A 20,936-nucleotide genomic window follows, 5' to 3' on the forward strand; every position below is an offset into this window, starting at 1 on the left:
TGACACTTATTGTATTGTCTCTTAACGTGCTAGTGACACCCCTGCTTTTCATTGGGGGATGTTGCATTGTCTGCCGAGTCTTTTGCTTTCGTTGTGAGTGATTTTCGTGTGCAAGTTTGGTACTAGTCCCTCTAGGATTTTCCAGGTGTATATAATCATGTATCTCTCCCGCCTGCATTCCAGGGAGTACAGGTTCAGGAACTTTAAGCACTCCCAGTAATTGAGGTGTTTTATCTCCATTATGTGTGCCATGAAGGTTCTCTGTACATTTTCTAGGTCAGCAATTTCACCTGCCTTGAAAGGTGGTGTTAGTGTGCAGCAATATTCCAGCCTAGATAGAATAAGCGACCTGAAGAGTGTCATCATGGGCTTGGCATCCCTAGTTTTGAAGGTTCTCATTATCCATCTTGTCATTTTTCTAGCAGATACGATTGATAGAATGTTATGGTCCTTGAAGGTGAGATTCTCTGACATGATCACTCCCAGGTCTTTGACGTTGGTTTTTCTCTCTATTTTGTGGAAGGAATTTGTTTTGTACTCTGATGAAGTTTTAATTTCCTCATGTTTACCATATCGGAGTAATTGAAATTTCTCATCGTTGAACTTCATATTGTTTTCTGCAGCCCACTGAAAGATTTGGTTGATGTCCGCCTGGAGCCTTGCAGTGTCTGCAATGGAAGACACTGTCATGCAGATTCGGGTGTCATCTGAAAAGGAAGACACGGTGCTGTGGCTGACATCCTTGTCTGTCAGATATGAGGATGAGCAACAAGATGGGAGCGAGTACTGTGCCTTGTGGAACAGAGCTTTTCACTGTTGCTGCCTCAGATTTTGCTCTGTTGACTACTACTCTTTGTGTTCTGTTTGTGAGGAAATTATAGATCCATCTACCAACTTTTCCTGTTATTCCTTTAGCACGCATTTTGTGTGCTATTACACCATGGTCACACTTGTCGAAGGCTTTTGCAAAGTCTGTATATATTACATCTGCATTCTTTTTGTCTTCTAGTGCATCTAGTACCTTGTCATAGTGATAAGGTCCTAGATGCACTAGAAGACAAAAAGAATGCAGATGTAATCAGAGAATGTAGATGTAATCAGAGTGCAAAAGTAGTTCTTCATGGCCTAAGAAGCCATGAAGTGCTTCCCATTAGTGAAAAGTGATGATTCTCCACTTGTTGTATGTAATTTATTAGTTAAACCTTAAACGGTCCAAACATATATATATATGTTCACTTGCGCAGCGCCCCGAATATTTTGAGAAAAAATTCATTTTTTTATAGGAAAAAAGAGCATGTGGTACCCAGGTGTCCCCAATTTTTTTCATATGGCGCACACTGAGTGTGCACACCCATTCTCTCATGTCTAGACGACTCAGGCCTATCGTGCTAAAGTTGGATGAATGACAAATGAAACGCATATGTACGTTTGGGACGCTACACGAGAGAACGTATATATGTGTTTGGACCGTTTAAGGGTTAAACATTATAATAGGTATGTATAGGACTTACCTGGAGTTTACCTGGAGAGGGTTTAGGGGGTCAACGCCCCCACGGCTCGGTCTGAGATAAGGCCTTTGTGGATCAGGATCTGATCATCTAGGCTGTTACTGCTGGCCGTATGCAAACCGACGTACAAACCAAAGCCCGACTGATCAGGTACTGATCCAGTGCCTTCTTGGAGACAGCCAGGGGTCTATTTGTAATCCTCCTTATGTGTGCTGGGAGGCAGTTGAACAGTTATGGGCCCCTGACACTTATTGTGTTGTCTCTTCATGTACTCGTGGACCCCCTGCTTCTCAATGAGGGAATGTTGCATCTCCTGCCAAGTCTTTTACTTTGGTAGGGAGTGATTTTCGTGTGCAAGTTTGGTACTAATCCCTCTAGGATTTTCTAAGTGTTTATTATCATGTGTATCTTTTTCGCCTGCATTCCAGAGAATACAAATCAAGGACTGCAGTCATTCCCAGTAATTTAGGTGCTTTATTGTACTCAGAGGCGTCGTAAGGGGGGGCGGCCCCGGGTGACACCATTTAGGGGGTGACACCATAAAGCCTCTAAAGAAGGTGACACTAGTGCCCAAAAAAGTGCTGCACCAACATAAGAGAAGAAGCCTTCGTTTCTATATAGCCTATTATATATTAACAAAGTGCAAATAAGCCTATATAGGGAAAATCATTGATTTTGATGATGTGATAGAGGATTTTGCATAACTGAAGGCAAGAAAATGTAAGATCAGATACATTGAGATTTTACCTGTACTCAAGGTTGTATTGGAACTAGTGTTTCTCTGATATTGCAATGTTTTTCTTTATTTTTCAAGTTTTTTTTTTTTTGTTTTTGCACTGCTGAAGTTGAATAAATGTAGGATCTGTTGGCTGTACTCACAGTGGTATTTGAGTTTGTTTCCTCAATATTACTACGATTATTTATTTCATCAATAATAAAGTTGAGAAGTATTCTCCTGTTCAGTTTATGGCCCTTAAACATTCTCATTGTTAAACATTTGTCACTGGTCATGCAGTAGTGACATAACTGGAGTTTACCCCCCCGTCCCCCCGCCCTTGAATTTCATGGGGGTGACACCAAAGATGCTGCCCCGGGTGACACCAACTCTAGCGACGCCTCTGACTGTACTTGTGCATGCTGTGAAAGTTCTCTGTACATTCTTCAGCTCAGAAATTTTGCCTGCCTTGAAGGGGGGCAGTTAGTGTACAGCAGTAAAGAGAACAAGCGATTTGAAGAGAATCATCATTGGCTTTGTGTCCCTACTTTTGAAGGCTCTCATTATCCATCCTATCATTTTTCTAGCAGATGAGGTAGATACATTGTTGTGGTTTTTGAAGGTGAGATCTTCTTGACATTATCACTCCCAGATCTTTCACATTAGTTTTTCGCTCTATTGTGTGGTTAGAATTTGTTGTATGTACAGTAGTGTTATTAACCTAAAATAAGACTATTAATGGGCATAAGAGTGATTATTATTAAACATACATCACATATAAACATTGCATGTTTTTATATATACTATATAATGTGTTTCTTACATAATTTTGAAGAAAATATCATAGATGGATTAATGAAAATGTCTATATTCACTTGAGAAACAAAGCCACACTGACTCATGATGCCTGCACGGGCAGGCACGCAGTTGCGGGCAGGCAGACGGGTCTGGCACGTGGGATGAAACACAGGGCACAGTGCGAAACTCGGGAGAAAATTGAGCCAAAAAATGGTTCTAAACTCGAAGCGTATGATATTCAGGGTGGACAAAACTCAGGGTTCCACTGTACTTAGTGTATACTGTATTGAAGGTGTATTCAGTAATTCATTATAAAATTCTAATTAAAGATGCATTTAGGATACAATACAATAGAATACAATTTTTACTTCATTATGTGGTACAAATACAGCGGAACCTCAGTTTTCAAATTTAATTTATTCCAAATGTTGCTTTGACAATGATAATCGATGACAACCAAAGCAATTTTTCTGATAAAGAATAATGTAAATAGAATTAATCCGTTCCAGACCCCAAATGACAATATAATAATATATTAATAATGTACTACTACTACATAAAACAATGTATACAATTATATGGCACAGGGAAACTGTAAAAATGAATACTAAATGAAAATTTAGTACAGCCTCTCCTCACTTAGCGACATACTCATTTACCGACCACTCAGACTTACAACAAGCTTTCCAACCAGTATGCAAACCTAAATAATGTATATAAGAGCTGATTTCCTCTATTCTGTTTATTACAGTACAGCCTCTCCTCACTTAATGATGGAGTTTCATTCCTAAAACCATGTCAGTAAACGAATTCATTGCTAAGTGAGGAGCATATTGTAATGGTAGTGGGTTTGTGTCAACCATCTTTGATATTGTTTTAGTGTCACCTTTGCACCATTTACAAAATTTCTATTATATTTTTAAATGTTTATACAGTAATAAACTGTACATTCTAATAAACAGAATAGAGGAATTCAGCTCTAATATACATTATTAAGGTATGCATACTGGTCAGAGAACCTGTTGTAAGTCCGAGTACTCGGTAAATGAGTATGTCCCTAAGTGAGGAGAAGCTGTATACAGTAAACTACAGACCGGTCATCGCTAACACAGCAATCAGTTATCCGGTTCCATCAGTAATCCGGCACTAATTTTAGCTAGCATAATTTCAAATGTCATCATTATACTGACTCAAATTTCATCATTATACTGACTCAGAAATTGTGCAGATGGTTGTAAATCTACATCAGCAAGCCAGTGGAAGAGAAAACAGTGATGAAAATGAGGAAAATGTAGCAGAAAGAGTCTCTATTGATAGGTTAATTAAATGTATTCTAACCTAACCACTCTGTAATCCGGCAAACTCACTAATCCGGCACACTACAGGTCCCAATGATGCCGGATTAGTGATGGCCGACCGGTACTGTATAAATATTTAAAAATATACCAGGAATGTTATAAATGGTGCAAAGGTGACATTAAAAAATATCTAAAGATGGTTGACACAAACCCACTACCAGTATAATATGCTAACCCTCTACCAGTATAGTATGCTAACCCACTTCCAGTATAGTATGCTAACCCACTACCAGTATAGTATGCTAACCCACTACCAGTATAGTATGCTAACCCACTACCAGTATAGTGTGCTAACCCACTACCAGTATAGTATGCTAACCCACTACCAGTATAGTATGCTAACCCACTACCAGTATAGTATGCTAACCCACTACCAGTATAATATGCTAACCCCCTACCAGTATAGTATGCTAACCCACTTCCAGTATAGTATGCTAACCCACTACCAGTATAGTATGCTAACCCACTACCAGTATAGTATGCTAACCCACTTCCAGTATAGTATGCTAACCCACTACCAGTATAGTATGCTAACCCACTACCAGTATAGTATGCTAACCCCCTACCAGTATAGTATGCTAACCCACTACCAGTATAGTATGCTAACCCCCTACCAGTATAGTATGCTAACCCACTACCAGTATAGTATGCTAACCCACTACCAGTATAGTATGCTAACCCCCTACCAGTATAGTATGCTAACCCACTACCAGTATAGTATGCTAACCCACTACCAGTATAGTATGCTAACCCACTACCAGTATAGTATGCTAACCCACTACCAGTATAGTATGCTAACCCACTACCAGTATAGTATGCTAACCCCCTACCAGTATAGTATGCTAACCCTAACCCCCTACCAGTATAGTATGCTAACCCACTACCAGTATAGTATGCTAACCCACTACCAGTATAGTATGCTAACCCACTACCAGTATAGTATGCTAACCCACTACCAGTATAGTATGCTAACCCACTACCAGTATAGTATGCTAACCCACTACCAGTATAGTATGCTAACCCACTACCAGTATAGTATGCTAACCCACTACCAGTATAGTATGCTAACCCCCTACCAGTATAGTATGCTAACCCACTACCAGTATAGTATGCTAACCCCCTACCAGTATAGTATGCTAACCCACTACCAGTATAGTATGCTAACCCCCTACCAGTATAGTATGCTAACCCACTACCAGTATAGTATGCTAACCCACTACCAGTATAGTATGCTAACCCACTACCAGTATAGTATGCTAACCCACTACCAGTATAGTATGCTAACCCCCTACCAGTATAGTATGCTAACCCACTACCAGTATAGTATGCTAACCCCCTACCAGTATAGTATGCTAACCCACTACCAGTATAGTATGCTAACCCCCTACCAGTATAGTATGCTAACCCACTACCAGTATAGTATGCTAACCCCCTACCAGTATAGTATGCTAACCCACTACCAGTATAGTATGCTAACCCCCTACCAGTATAGTATGCTAACCCACTACCAGTATAGTATGCTAACCCCCTACCAGTATAGTATGCTAACCCAGTATAGTATGCTAACCCACTACCAGTATAGTATGCTAACCCACTACCAGTATAGTATGCTAACCCACTACCAGTATAGTATGCTAACCCACTACCAGTATAGTATGCTAACCCCTACCAGTATAGTATGCTAACAGTATAGTATGCTAACCCACTACTAACAGTATAGTATGCTAACCCCTACCAGTACTAACAGTATAGTATGCTAACCCACTACCAGTATAGTATGCTAACCCCCTACCAGTATAGTATGCTAACCCACTACCAGTATAGTATGCTAACCCACTACCAGTATAGTATGCTAACCCACTACCAGTATAGTATGCTAACCCCCTACCAGTATAGTATGCTAACCCACTACCAGTATAGTATGCTAACCCCCTACCAGTATAGTATGCTAACCCCCTACCAGTATAGTATGCTAACCCCCTAGTATAGTATGCTAACCCACTACCAGTATAGTATGCTAACCCCCTACCAGTATAGTATGCTAACCCACTACCAGTATAGTATGCTAACCCCCTACCAGTATAGTATGCTAACCCCCTACCAGTATAGTATGCTAACCCACTACCAGTATAGTATGCTAACCCACTACCAGTATAGTATGCTAACCCCCTACCAGTATAGTATGCTAACCCACTACCAGTATAGTATGCTAACCCACTACCAGTATAGTATGCTAACCCACTACCAGTATAGTATGCTAACCCCCTACCAGTATAGTATGCTAACCCACTACCAGTATAGTATGCTAACCCACTACCAGTATAGTATGCTAACCCCCTACCAGTATAGTATGCTAACCCACTACCAGTATAGTATGCTAACCCACTACCAGTATAGTATGCTAACCCCCTACCAGTATAGTATGCTAACACCAGTATAGTATGCTAACCCACTACCAGTATAGTATGCTAACCCACTACCAGTATAGTATGCTAACCCCCTACCAGTATAGTATGCTAACCCACTACCAGTATAGTATGCTAACCCCCTACCAGTATAGTATGCTAACCCCCTACCAGTATAGTATGCTAACCCACTACCAGTATAGTATGCTAACCCACTACCAGTACCAGTATAGTATGCTAACCCACTACCAGTACTAACCCACTACCAGTATAGTATGCTAACCCACTACCAGTATAGTATGCTAACCCACTACCAGTATAGTATGCTAACCCACTACCAGTATAGTATGCTAACCCCCTACCAGTATAGTATGCTAACCCCCTACCAGTACTAACCCCCTACCAGTATAGTATGCTAACCCCCTACCAGTATAGTATGCTAACCCCCTACCAGTATAGTATGCTAACCCCCTACCAGTATAGTATGCTAACCCACTACCAGTAGAGTATGCTAACCCCCTACCAGTATAGTATGCTAACCCACTACCAGTACCAGTATAGTATGCTAACCCACTACCAGTATAGTATGCTAACCCACTACCAGTATAGTATGCTAACCCACTACCAGTATAGTATGCTAACCCACTACCAGTATAGTATGCTAACCCCCTACCAGTATAGTATGCTAACCCCCTACCAGTATAGTATGCTAACCCACTACCAGTATAGTATGCTAACCCACTACCAGTATAGTATGCTAACCCACTACCAGTATAGTATGCTAACCCCCTACCAGTATAGTATGCTAACCCCCTACCAGTATAGTATGCTAACCCACTACCAGTATAGTATGCTAACCCACTACCAGTATAGTATGCTAACCCCCTACCAGTATAGTATGCTAACCCACTACCAGTATAGTATGCTAACCCACTACCAGTATAGTATGCTAACCCCCTACCAGTATAGTATGCTAACCCCCTACCAGTATAGTATGCTAACCCACTACCAGTATAGTATGCTAACCCACTACCAGTATAGTATGCTAACCCCCTACCAGTATAGTATGCTAACCCACTACCAGTATAGTATGCTAACCCACTACCAGTATAGTATGCTAACCCCCTACCAGTATAGTATGCTAACCCACTACCAGTATAGTATGCTAACCCACCTACCAGTATAGTATGCTAACCCACTACCAGTATAGTATGCTAACCCCCTACCAGTATAGTATGCTAACCCACTACCAGTATAGTATGCTAACCCCCTACCAGTATAGTATGCTAACCCCCTACCAGTATAGTATGCTAACCCACTACCAGTATAGTATGCTAACCCACTACCAGTATAGTATGCTAACCCCTCCCAGTAGAGTATGCTAACCCACTACCAGTATAGTATGCTAACCCACTACCAGTATAGTATGCTAACCCCCTACCAGTATAGTATGCTAACCCACTACCAGTATAGTATGCTAACCCACTACCAGTATAGTATGCTAACCCACTACCAGTATAGTATGCTAACCCCCTACCAGTATAGTATGCTAACCCCCTACCAGTATAGTATGCTAACCCACTACCAGTATAGTATGCTAACCCACTACCAGTATAGTATGCTAACCCCCTACCAGTACCAGTATAGTATGCTAACCCACTACCAGTATAGTATGCTAACCCACTACCAGTATAGTATGCTAACCCACTACTATAGTATGCTAACCCAGTATAGTATGCTAACCCACTACCAGTATAGTATGCTAACCCCCTACTACCAGTATAGTATGCTAACCCACTACCAGTACCAGTATAGTATGCTAACCCCCTACCAGTATAGTATGCTAACCCACTACCAGTATAGTATGCTAACCCACTACCAGTATAGTATGCTAACCCACTACCAGTATAGTATGCTAACCCACTACCAGTACCAGTATAGTATGCTAACCCCCTACCAGTATAGTATGCTAACCCACTACCAGTATAGTATGCTAACCCACTACCAGTATAGTATGCTAACCCCCTACCAGTATAGTATGCTAACCCACTACCAGTATAGTATGCTAACCCACTACCAGTATAGTATGCTAACCCACCAGTATAGTATGCTAACAGTATAGTATGCTAACCCCCTACCAGTATAGTATGCTAACCCCCTACCAGTATAGTATGCTAACAGTATAGTATGCTAACCCACTACCAGTATAGTATGCTAACCCACTACCAGTATAGTATGCTAACCCCCTACCAGTATAGTATGCTAACCCCCTACCAGTATAGTATGCTAACCCACTACCAGTATAGTATGCTAACCCCCTACCAGTATAGTATGCTAACCCACTACCAGTATAGTATGCTAACCCCCTACCAGTATAGTATTCTAACCCACTACCAGTATAGTATGCTAACCCACTACCAGTATAGTATGCTAACCCACCAGTATAGTATGCTAACAGTATAGTATGCTAACCCACTACCAGTATAGTATGCTAACCCCCTACCAGTATAGTATGCTAACCCACTACCAGTATAGTATGCTAACCCACCAGTATAGTATGCTAACAGTATAGTATGCTAACCCACTACCAGTATAGTATGCTAACCCCCTACCAGTATAGTATGCTAACCCACTACCAGTATAGTATGCTAACCCACTATAGTATGCTAACCAGTATAGTATGCTAACCCACTACCAGTATAGTATGCTAACCCACTACCAGTATAGTATGCTAACCCACTACCAGTATAGTATGCTAACCCCCTACCAGTATAGTATGCTAACCCCCTCCCAGTATAGTATGCTAACCCCCTAGTATATAGTATGCTAACCCCCTACCAGTATAGTATGCTAACCCCCTACCAGTATAGTATGCTAACCCACTACCAGTATAGTATGCTAACCCACTACCAGTATAGTATGCTAACCCACTACCAGTATAGTATGCTAACCCACTACCAGTATAGTATGCTAACCCCCTACCAGTATAGTATGCTAACCCCCTACCAGTATAGTATGCTAACCCACTACCAGTATAGTATGCTAACCCCCTACCAGTATAGTATGCTAACCCACTACCAGTATAGTATGCTAACCCACTACCAGTATAGTATGCTAACCCACTACCAGTATAGTATGCTAACCCACTACCAGTATAGTATGCTAACCCCCTACCAGTATAGTATGCTAACCCACTACCAGTATAGTATGCTAACCCCTACCAGTACTATAGTATGCTAACCCACTACCAGTATAGTATGCTAACCCACTACCAGTATAGTATGCTAACCCACTACCAGTATAGTATGCTAACCCACTACCAGTATAGTATGCTAACCCACTATAGTATGCTAACCCACTACCAGTATAGTATGCTAACCCACCAGTATAGTATGCTAACAGTATAGTATGCTAACCCACCTACCAGTATAGTATGCTAACCCACTACCAGTATAGTATGCTAACCCACTACCAGTATAGTATGCTAACCCCCTACCAGTATAGTATGCTAACCCACTACCAGTATAGTATGCTAACCCACTACCAGTATAGTATGCTAACCCCCTACCAGTATAGTATGCTAACCCACTACCAGTATAGTATGCTAACCCACTACCAGTATAGTATGCTAACCCACTACCAGTATAGTATGCTAACCCACTACCAGTATAGTATGCTAACCCACTACCAGTATAGTATGCTAACCCACTACCAGTATAGTATGCTAACCCCCTACCAGTATAGTATGCTAACCCACTACCAGTATAGTATGCTAACCCACTACCAGTATAGTATGCTAACCCCCTACCAGTATAGTATGCTAACCCACCTACCAGTATAGTATGCTAACCCACTACCAGTATAGTATGCTAACAGTATAGTATGCTAACCCACTACCAGTACCAGTATAGTATGCTAACCCACTACCAGTATAGTATGCTAACCCCACTACCAGTATAGTATGCTAACCCCCTACCAGTATAGTATGCTAACCCACTACCAGTATAGTATGCTAACCCCCTACCAGTATAGTATGCTAACCCCCTACCAGTATAGTATGCTAACCCACTACCAGTATAGTATGCTAACCCACTACCAGTATAGTATGCTAACCCCCTACCAGTATAGTATGCTAACCCACTACCAGTATAGTATGCTAACCCACTACCAGTATAGTATGCTAACCCCCTACCAGTATAGTATGCTAACCCACTACCAGTATAGTATGCTAACCCACTACCAGTATAGTATGCTAACCCACTACCAGTATAGTATGCTAACCCCCTTCCAGTATAGTATGCTAACAGTATAGTATGCTAACCCACTACCAGTATAGTATGCTAACCCACTACCAGTATAGTATGCTAACCCCCTACCAGTATAGTATGCTAACCCCCTACCAGTATAGTATGCTAACCCACCAGTATAGTATGCTAACCCCCTACCAGTATAGTATGCTAACCCAGTATAGTATGCTAACCCACTACCAGTATAGTATGCTAACCCCCTACCAGTATAGTATGCTAACCCACTACCAGTATAGTATGCTAACCCCCTACTACCAGTATAGTATGCTAACCCACTACCAGTATAGTATGCTAACCCCCCAGTACTAACACCAGTATAGTATGCTAACCCACTACCAGTATAGTATGCTAACCCCCTACCAGTATAGTATGCTAACCCCCTACCAGTATAGTATGCTAACCCACTACCAGTATAGTATGCTAACCCACCAGTACCAGTATAGTATGCTAACCCACTACCAGTATAGTATGCTAACCCACTACCAGTATAGTATGCTAACCCACTACCAGTATAGTATGCTAACCCCCTACCAGTATAGTATGCTAACCCACTACCAGTATAGTATGCTAACCCCCTACCAGTATAGTATGCTAACCCACTACCAGTATAGTATGCTAACCCACTACCAGTATAGTATGCTAACCCCCTACCAGTATAGTATGCTAACCCACTACCAGTATAGTATGCTAACCCCCTACCAGTATAGTATGCTAACCCACTACCAGTATAGTATGCTAACCCCCTACCAGTATAGTATGCTAACCCACTACCAGTATAGTATGCTAACCCCTACTACCAGTATAGTATGCTAACCCACTACCAGTATAGTATGCTAACCCACTACCAGTATAGTATGCTAACCCCCTACCAGTATAGTATGCTAACCCACTACCAGTATAGTATGCTAACCCCCTACCAGTATAGTATGCTAACCCACTACCAGTATAGTATGCTAACCCACTACCAGTATAGTATGCTAACCCCCTACCAGTATAGTATGCTAACCCACTACCAGTATAGTATGCTAACCCCCTACCAGTATAGTATGCTAACCCACCAGTATAGTATGCTAACCCAGTATAGTATGCTAACCCACTACCAGTATAGTATGCTAACCCCCTACCAGTATAGTATGCTAACCCACTACCAGTATAGTATGCTAACCCCCTACCAGTATAGTATGCTAACCCACTACCAGTATAGTATGCTAACCCACTACCAGTATAGTATGCTAACCCCCTACCAGTATAGTATGCTAACCCACTACCAGTATAGTATGCTAACCCCCTACCAGTATAGTATGCTAACCCACTACCAGTATAGTATGCTAACCCACTACCAGTATAGTATGCTAACCCCCTACCAGTATAGTATGCTAACCCACTACCAGTATAGTATGCTAACCCCCTACCAGTATAGTATGCTAACCCACTACCAGTATAGTATGCTAACCCCCTACCAGTATAGTATGCTAACCCACTACCAGTATAGTATGCTAACCCCCTACCAGTATAGTATGCTAACCCCCTACCAGTATAGTATGCTAACCCACTACCAGTATAGTATGCTAACCCCCTACCAGTATAGTATGCTAACCCACTACCAGTATAGTATGCTAACCCCCTACCAGTATAGTATGCTAACCCACTACCAGTATAGTATGCTAACCCCCTACCAGTATAGTATGCTAACCCACTACCAGTATAGTATGCTAACCCCCTACCAGTATAGTATGCTAACCCACTACCAGTATAGTATGCTAACCCCCTACCAGTATAGTATGCTAACCCACTACCAGTATAGTATGCTAACCCCCTACCAGTATAGTATGCTAACCCCCTACCAGTATAGTATGCTAACCCACTACCAGTATAGTATGCTAACCCACTACCAGTATAGTATGCTAACCCACTACCAGTATAGTATGCTAACCCCCTACCAGTATAGTATGCTAACCCACTACCAGTATAGTATGCTAACCCCCTACCAGTATAGTATGCTAACCCACTACCAGTATAGTATGCTAACCCACTACCAGTATAGTATGCTAACCCACTACCAGTATAGTATGCTAACCCACTACCAGTATAGTATGCTAACCCCCTACCAGTATAGTATGCTAACCCACTACCAGTATAGTATGCTAACCCCCTACCAGTATAGTATGCTAACCCACTACCAGTATAGTATGCTAACCCACTACCAGTATAGTATGCTAACCCCCTACCAGTATAGTATGCTAACCCACTACCAGTATAGTATGCTAACCCCCTACCAGTATAGTATGCTAACCCACTACCAGTATAGTATGCTAACCCCCTACCAGTATAGTATGCTAACCCACTACCAGTATAGTATGCTAACCCCCTACCAGTATAGTATGCTAACCCACTACCAGTATAGTATGCTAACCCACTACCAGTATAGTATGCTAACCCCCTACCAGTATAGTATGCTAACCCACTACCAGTATAGTATGCTAACCCCCTACCAGTATAGTATGCTAACCCACTACCAGTATAGTATGCTAACCCACTACCAGTATAGTATGCTAACCCCCTACCAGTATAGTATGCTAACCCACTACCAGTATAGTATGCTAACCCCCTACCAGTATAGTATGCTAACCCCCTACCAGTATAGTATGCTAACCCACTACCAGTATAGTATGCTAACCCACTACCAGTATAGTATGCTAACCCCCTACCACTATAGTATGCTAACCCACTACCAGTATAGTATGCTAACCCCCTACCAGTATAGTATGCTAACCCACTACCAGTATAGTATGCTAACCCCCTACCAGTATAGTATGCTAACCCACTACCAGTATAGTATGCTAACCCCCTACCAGTATAGTATGCTAACCCACTACCAGTATAGTATGCTAACCCCCTACCAGTATAGTATGCTAACCCACTACCAGTATAGTATGGTAACCCCCTACCAGTATAGTATGCTAACCCACTACCAGTATAGTATGCTAACCCACTACCAGTATAGTATGCTAACCCCCTACCAGTATAGTATGCTAACCCACTACCAGTATAGTATGCTAACCCCCTACCAGTATAGTATGCTAACCCACTACCAGTATAGTATGCTAACCCCCTACCAGTATAGTATGCTAACCCACTACCACTATAGTATGCTAACCCCCTACCAGTATAGTATGCTAACCCACTACCAGTATAGTATGCTAACCCCCTACCAGTATAGTATGCTAACCCACTACCAGTATAGTATGCTAACCCCCTACCAGTATAGTATGCTAACCCACTACCAGTATAGTATGCTAACCCACTACCAGTATAGTGTGCTAACCCACTACCAGTATAGTGTGCTAACCCACTACCAGTATAGTATCCTCCTTGAATGGCTTACTCTTAGGAACAGAACCTCATCATTAAGTAAGGAGAGGCTGTGTTTATGTACAGTAAATGAGAATTTAACTGCCCTTTACCTGTCAGAGGAAAGTAAATGTTGTTTCTTTTCTTTGTCTCTTTTCACCACTAACACCTTGTTCTGGTTCACTGGTTCTTTGTCTCACTTAACCCTTTCAGGGTCCAAGGCCCAAATCTGGAGTCACGCATCAGTGTCCAAGAATTTTCAAAAGAAATTTTTTTTATTTTTTCTTATGAAATCGTAGAGAATCTTTTTGTGAAGGTAATAAAACAAAAAGTACGAAATTCGGTGGAAAATTGACGAAATTATGCTCTCGCGAATTTTGATGTGTCAGCGACATTTACGAATCGGCGATTTTGCTGACTTTGACTCCCATTTTAGGCCAATTACATTATTCCAATCAACCAAATTCTTAGCTATTTCACTAGTATTACTTCTATTCTATCGATTGATCACAAGAAATCGCCAAGTCAACTGTTTCAACTACAAAATAAAGTGATCGGAAATTGTTAATTTGGCCAATTTAACACAAAGTTCAAAATATTCCAATTTCAAAATAGGGTCCAGAATAAACAATGTAGGCATTCCTGGCACTAAACTAACATTTCCTCTGTTCATTAGTTATGTTTTGAGGCTTTACAAATAAATTCCATTTTGATTTTTTATTCACATAATGAATTTTTATTCACACCAAAAAATAGAAGATTTACTGTTATGCAGTACTGTAATAATTGTATAAATATCATCACCATATTTGTGAATGTATATTAGACCCACCAGCTGACGTGTATTAGACGTGTGAGGTCGTTTGTTTACTCTTGAATATCGGCAAAAATTTAACATTTCCGCTACTTTGAGCTCAGTTTCAAGCCATTTCCAGTGTTAAAACCAATCAAAATCATCTCTATTTCTGTAATATGTCTTCCATTCTATCAAATGAGACCAAGAAATCGCAAATACAACTATAAAAAAACATACGAAAAAACACTGCAAAGTTGCTGTTTTAATCGAAAAATCATGATTTCATTTTTTTTCTCTCATTATACACAGCGTGCTGCAGGATCTGTTTTATGTGGTGCACACATACCACATAGATGTATTCTCTCATATCTAGGCCCAAATGTACCACTCACAGTTTATCAGAGTGAGCTGAGCTCATGGCGTAGATCTACGGTTTGGACACTCACCGTAAAGCCGTAGATCTACGGGACGGACCCTGAAAGGGTTAAAATCTGTCCAGTGAGGTTTCTTTCAGGCTCCATTTTAACACTTGTCTAAATTGAGATATTCCACTGTCATTGTGCATGTTACAAAGATGGATGGCCACTGCTTTGTCTGGATGGTATTTTTCAACAAACTCCTGCACTTCATGCTATTTAGCACACATTTCCTTGACAAGTGCAATGAACTCATCATCCCTTCCCTCCTCTTCCTCTGATGACAGCTCCTTGGCTGCAATCTTTTGCTGCTCCTTCTGAAGGTCTAGCTCTTCTGTGGTGAGTTCGGTTCTGTGCTCCTCCACCAACTCCTCCACATCATCTTCAATTACCTTTAGGCCCAAGGTCTTCCCCAGGGACACAAACTCCTCTACCGTCTCAGGCTCATCTTCAAAGCCTTCAAAATCCCTGGCTGTCACTAAGTCAGGCCACAATTTTTTCCATGCTGACTGCATGGTCCTGTAAGACATATTACCCCAGGCTTTGTCTATAAGCCTCAAGCAGGTGAGGATGTTGAAATGGGCCTTCCAGAACTCCCTGAGGGTTAAATTTGTTTCTGAAGTGATTTAAAGCACCTTTCAAAAGGTGCTTTGGTATAGTGTTTCTTGACGTTAGAAATGACCTGCTGGTCCATGGGCTGATGACAAGAGTGGTGTTAGGAGGCAAGAACTTCACAGTTATAAAACTGAACTCCTCCAGCAACTTGTTTTTCAGGCTTGGAGGGTGAGCAGGACCATTATCCATAAGTAAAAGGACCCTGAATGGCAATTATTTTTTAATGAGTTATTATTTGACTGATGTTGTTGGTCAACAACCAAGAGAACGTATGAAAACCTGGACATTTTTTCTCAAACACCTTGTTTGAAAACTGATTTATTCGACAAGTAATGCAGTCAACAATTGAGGTTCAACTACAGCGTTTACGTTTAATAAAACAAAAGTAAGTCACTAATTATGAAATGCATTACAGGCAACTACTCATAAGCCTTAAAAGTTACTTAAGAACTAGACACAGACTATTAGTAGGACTTAAGTAGTTAACTACAGTCGTAAGTACAATAAGAAGGTAGCTAATAACAAGTGGTCAATTACAAAAGAATTATGTATTTAAACTGATTAATGATCTTCAGTTTTGTGGGGTGATTGAACACAGATGGTGAAGATACAGCAAGTTACATAGTTACAATAGAAATACAATGGGACAAAATGTGTTGCCATTTATGTATGGGAGTTACAGGAAGGCTGAAGCCAGGTATACCTGAACTGATGAATGAAAGTTGGAAGAAGGCTAGAGCAAGAGCAGGGACAATAGTGGATGAAAGACAAGGTTGCAAGATTTGTTGAGCATAATAGATTATTGTCAGGATCACATTAAGGTAATGAGTTGTTTTTTAACAGTAGCTTTGAAGTTGTTGGCAGACGGGGAGCCTCTGGAATCTTTAAGATTAAGAGTTCCAGATTTTAGGTCCTTTTATATACATTGAGTCTTTATACAGTTATAGTCTTACATAGGGACTATCAGAGACTTTTTGTCTAGTATTATGCCCATGAGTTCTGTTGCAGCTATCAAGAAAGAGTTTTAGGGCAGGACTGATGTATTAGAATTGATTGTGCAGAAATCTATTAATGTTCTTTCTAACTTGCAGACAAAAATAATGTACAAAATATTATGCACAATGCCTCGTATTTCTTGTTTGGCTGGTCATCATTCGACTCCTGGAGTTTTATACAGCATGTTTTCAGCAACATCTCAGGTAACTGCAGTAAGTAAATTATTATTTTTTTTTTTTTTATTATCACACTGGCCGATTCCCACCAAGGCAGGGTGGCCCGAAAAAGAAAAACTTTCACCATCATTCACTCCATCACTGTCTTGCCAGAAGGGTGCTTTACACTACAGTTTTTAAACTGCAACATTAACACCCCTCCTTCAGAGTGCAGACACTGTACTTCCCATCTCCAGGACTCAAGTCCGGCCTGCCGGTTTCCCTGAACCCCTTCATAAATGTTACTTTGCTCACACTCCAACAGCACGTCAAGTATTAAAAACCATTTGTCTCCATTCACTCCTATCAAACACGCTCACGCATGCCTGCTGGAAGTCCAAGCCCCTCGCACACAAAACCTCCTTTACCCCCTCTCTCCAACCTTTCCTAGGCCGACCCCTACCCCGCCTTCCTTCCACTACAGACTGATACACTCTTGAAGTCATTCTGTTTCGCTCCATTCTCTCTACATGTCCGAACCACCTCAACAACCCTTCCTCAGCCCTCTGGACAACAGTTTTGGTAATCTCGCACCTCCTCCTAACTTCCAAAATACGAATTCTCTGCATTATATTCACACTACACATTGCCCTCAGACATGACATCTCCACTGCCTCCATCCTTCTCCTCGCTGCAACATTCATCACCCATGCTTCACACCCATATAAGAGCGTTGGTAAAACTATACTCTCATACATTCCCCTCTTTGCCTCCAAGGACAAAGTTCTTTGTCTCCACAGACTCCTAAGTGCACCACTCACTCTTTTCCCCTCATCAATTCTATGATTCACGTCATCTTTCATAGACCCATCCGCTGACACGTCCACTCCCAAATATCTGAATACATTCACCTCCTCCATACTCTCTCCCTCCAATCTGATATTCAATCTTTCATCACCTAATCTTTTTGTTATCCTCATAACCTTACTCTTTCCTGTATTCACCTTTAATTTTCTTCTTTTGCACACCCTACCAAATTCATCCACCAATCTCTGCAACTTCTCTTCAGAATCTCCCAAGAGCACAGTGTCATCAGCAAAGAGCAGCTGTGACAACTCCCACTTTGTGTGTGATTCTTTATCTTGTAACTCCACGCCTCTTGCCAAGACCCTCGCATTTACTTCTCTTACAACCCCATCTATAAATATATTAAACAACCACGGTGACATCACACATCCTTGTCTAAGGCCTACTTTTACTGGGAAATAATTTCCCTCTTTCCTACATACTCTAACTTGAGCCTCACTATCCTCGTAAAAACTCTTCACTGCTTTCAGTAACCTACCTCCTACACCATACACTTGCAACATCTGCCACATTGCCCCCCTATCCACCCTGTCATACGTCTTTTCCAAATCCATAAATGCCACAAAAACCTCTTTAGCCTTATCTAAATACTGTTCACTTATGTGTTTCACTGTAAACACCTGGTCCACACACCCCCTACCTTTCCTAAAGCCTCCTTGTTCATCTGCTATCCTATTCTCCGTCTTACTCTTAATTCTTTCAATAATAACTCTACCATACACTTTACCAGGTATACTCAGCAGACTTATCCCCCTATAATTTTTGCACTCTCTTTTATCCCCTTTGCCTTTATACAAAGGAACTATGCATGCTCTCTGCCAATCCCTAGGTACCTTACCCTCTTCCATACATTTATTAAATAATTGCACCAACCACTCCAAAACTATATCCCCACCTGCTTTTAACATTTCTATCTTTATCCCATCAATCCCGGCTGCCTTACCCCCTTTCATTTTACCTACTGCCTCACGAACTTCCCCCACACTCACAACTGGCTCTTCCTCACTCCTACAAGATGTTATTCCTCCTTGTCCTATACACGAAATCACAGCTTCCCTATCTTCATCAACATTTAACAATTCCTCAAAATATTCCCTCCATCTTCCTAATACCTCTAACTCTCCATTTAACCCTTTGACTGTTTTCGACGTATAAATACGTCTTACGAGCCAATGTTTCTGACGTATATATACTCAATAATTCTAGCGGCTTCAAATCAAGTGGGAGAAAGCTGGTAGGCCCACATGTGAGAGAATGGGTCTGTGTGGTCAGTGTGCACCACATAAAAAAAATCCTGCAGCACACATTGCGTAATGAGAAAAAAAAAACTCTGATCGTTTTTTTGGAATAAAACGCCGACTTTGAGGTGTATTTTCGTATAGTATTTATCGTTGTATTCGCGTTTTCATGGTCTTAGGTGATAAAATGGAAAACATATTACAGAAATAGAGATGATTTTCATTACTTTTACGATGAAAACGACCTTGAAACTGAGCTCAAAGTAGCAGAAATGTTCGATTTTTACCAATGTTCAAGAGTACATAAATCACACCACACGTCCAATACACGTCAACTGGGGAGTCTAATATTCTTTCACTAGTGCACTGATATTATTTATACCATTTTTACAATAATGCAGTCGTCTGCATAACAGTAAATTTTGTATTTTTTTGTATGAATAAAAAATCAAAATAGAAAGCAATAATAATATAAGAGGGGCCTAGAGATGTGACTAATGAACAGAGCATATGTTATTTTAGTGCCACAAATGTCTACCTTGTTTATTCTGGACCCTATTTTGAAATTGGCATCTTTTTTATTTTGCGTGAAATTGGCCAAATTGCCAATTTCTGACCACCATATTGGGTAGTCCAAATTAGTAAATGGGAGGTTTCTTGTACTCAGCTGATAGATAAAATGGAGTTCTAAAGAAATAGCTATGAGTTTGGTCAACTGGAACAATGGAATTGGCTGAAAATTGGGCTCAAAGTCGGCGAAATCGCCGATACGCATATGTCGCCGAGACCGCTAACTTCGTGGGAGCATAATTCCACGAGTTTTCGACCAAATTTCGAACTTTTGGTGTCATTACCATCGGGAAAAGATTCTCTATCATTTCATAAGAAAAAATAATTTTTTTTTTTTTTCAAAAATTGAGCGACATAGAATGACAGTTTCAGAGAGGGGCCTGAAACAGTCAAAGGGTTAATAACTCTCCTCTCCTATTTTTAACTGACAAATCTAAGTAAATGTAGTACATAATACATATACAGTGGTACCTCGAGTTTCGAACAGCTCCCATTTTGAACAATTATGTAAGTGCATTTTTGTAAGTGCATTTTTGTAAGTGCTTTTGTAAGTGTATTTTTGGGGGTCTGAAACAGACTAATCTAATTTACATTATTTCTTATGGGAACAAATTCATTCGGTAACGGCACTCGAACAGTCTTCTGGAACGAATTATGGCCGAAACTCGAGGTACTACTGTTTTAATGGACATCAGTTTAATGGATTTCAGATATTTGTTGAATCTAGAATTGTTTGTTATTGTTATAGTCATGGAAGATGAAGAATGAGTTACAATACTATTGCTGGAGCAAGTCAGTTTGACTTTTTTAGGGGTTATCCTAGGTAATTTACACTTACGTT

At 40.8% G+C, this 20,936-nt stretch overlaps 1 protein-coding gene across 12 annotated transcripts in view; it reads left to right on the forward strand.

Moving 5' to 3' along the window:
* Positions 1-20,936, forward strand: part of LOC128685704 (acyl-coenzyme A thioesterase 1) — a 326,051-nt gene that overhangs the window by 22,183 nt on the left and 282,932 nt on the right. For 4 of the 12 annotated variants that reach the window (XM_070088081.1, XM_070088078.1, XM_070088083.1 and 1 more), the window contains exon 2: positions 17,361-17,468. The exons of 1 other annotated variant lie outside the window; for it this stretch is intronic. In XM_070088081.1, the coding sequence (XP_069944182.1) occupies positions 17,370-17,468 (99 nt within the window). In that variant the 5' untranslated portion in view covers positions 17,361-17,369. Of the gene's footprint in view, positions 1-16,428; positions 16,655-17,360; positions 17,478-20,936 lie in introns of all 12 variants that reach the window. 7 more of the 12 variants (XM_070088074.1, XM_070088073.1, XM_070088076.1 and 4 more) reach the window with 3 other exon arrangements.

The sequence above is a fragment of the Cherax quadricarinatus genome, chromosome 23, assembly GCF_038502225.1.
Source record: "Cherax quadricarinatus isolate ZL_2023a chromosome 23, ASM3850222v1, whole genome shotgun sequence".
Taxonomy (NCBI): Eukaryota; Metazoa; Arthropoda; class Malacostraca; order Decapoda; family Parastacidae; genus Cherax; species Cherax quadricarinatus.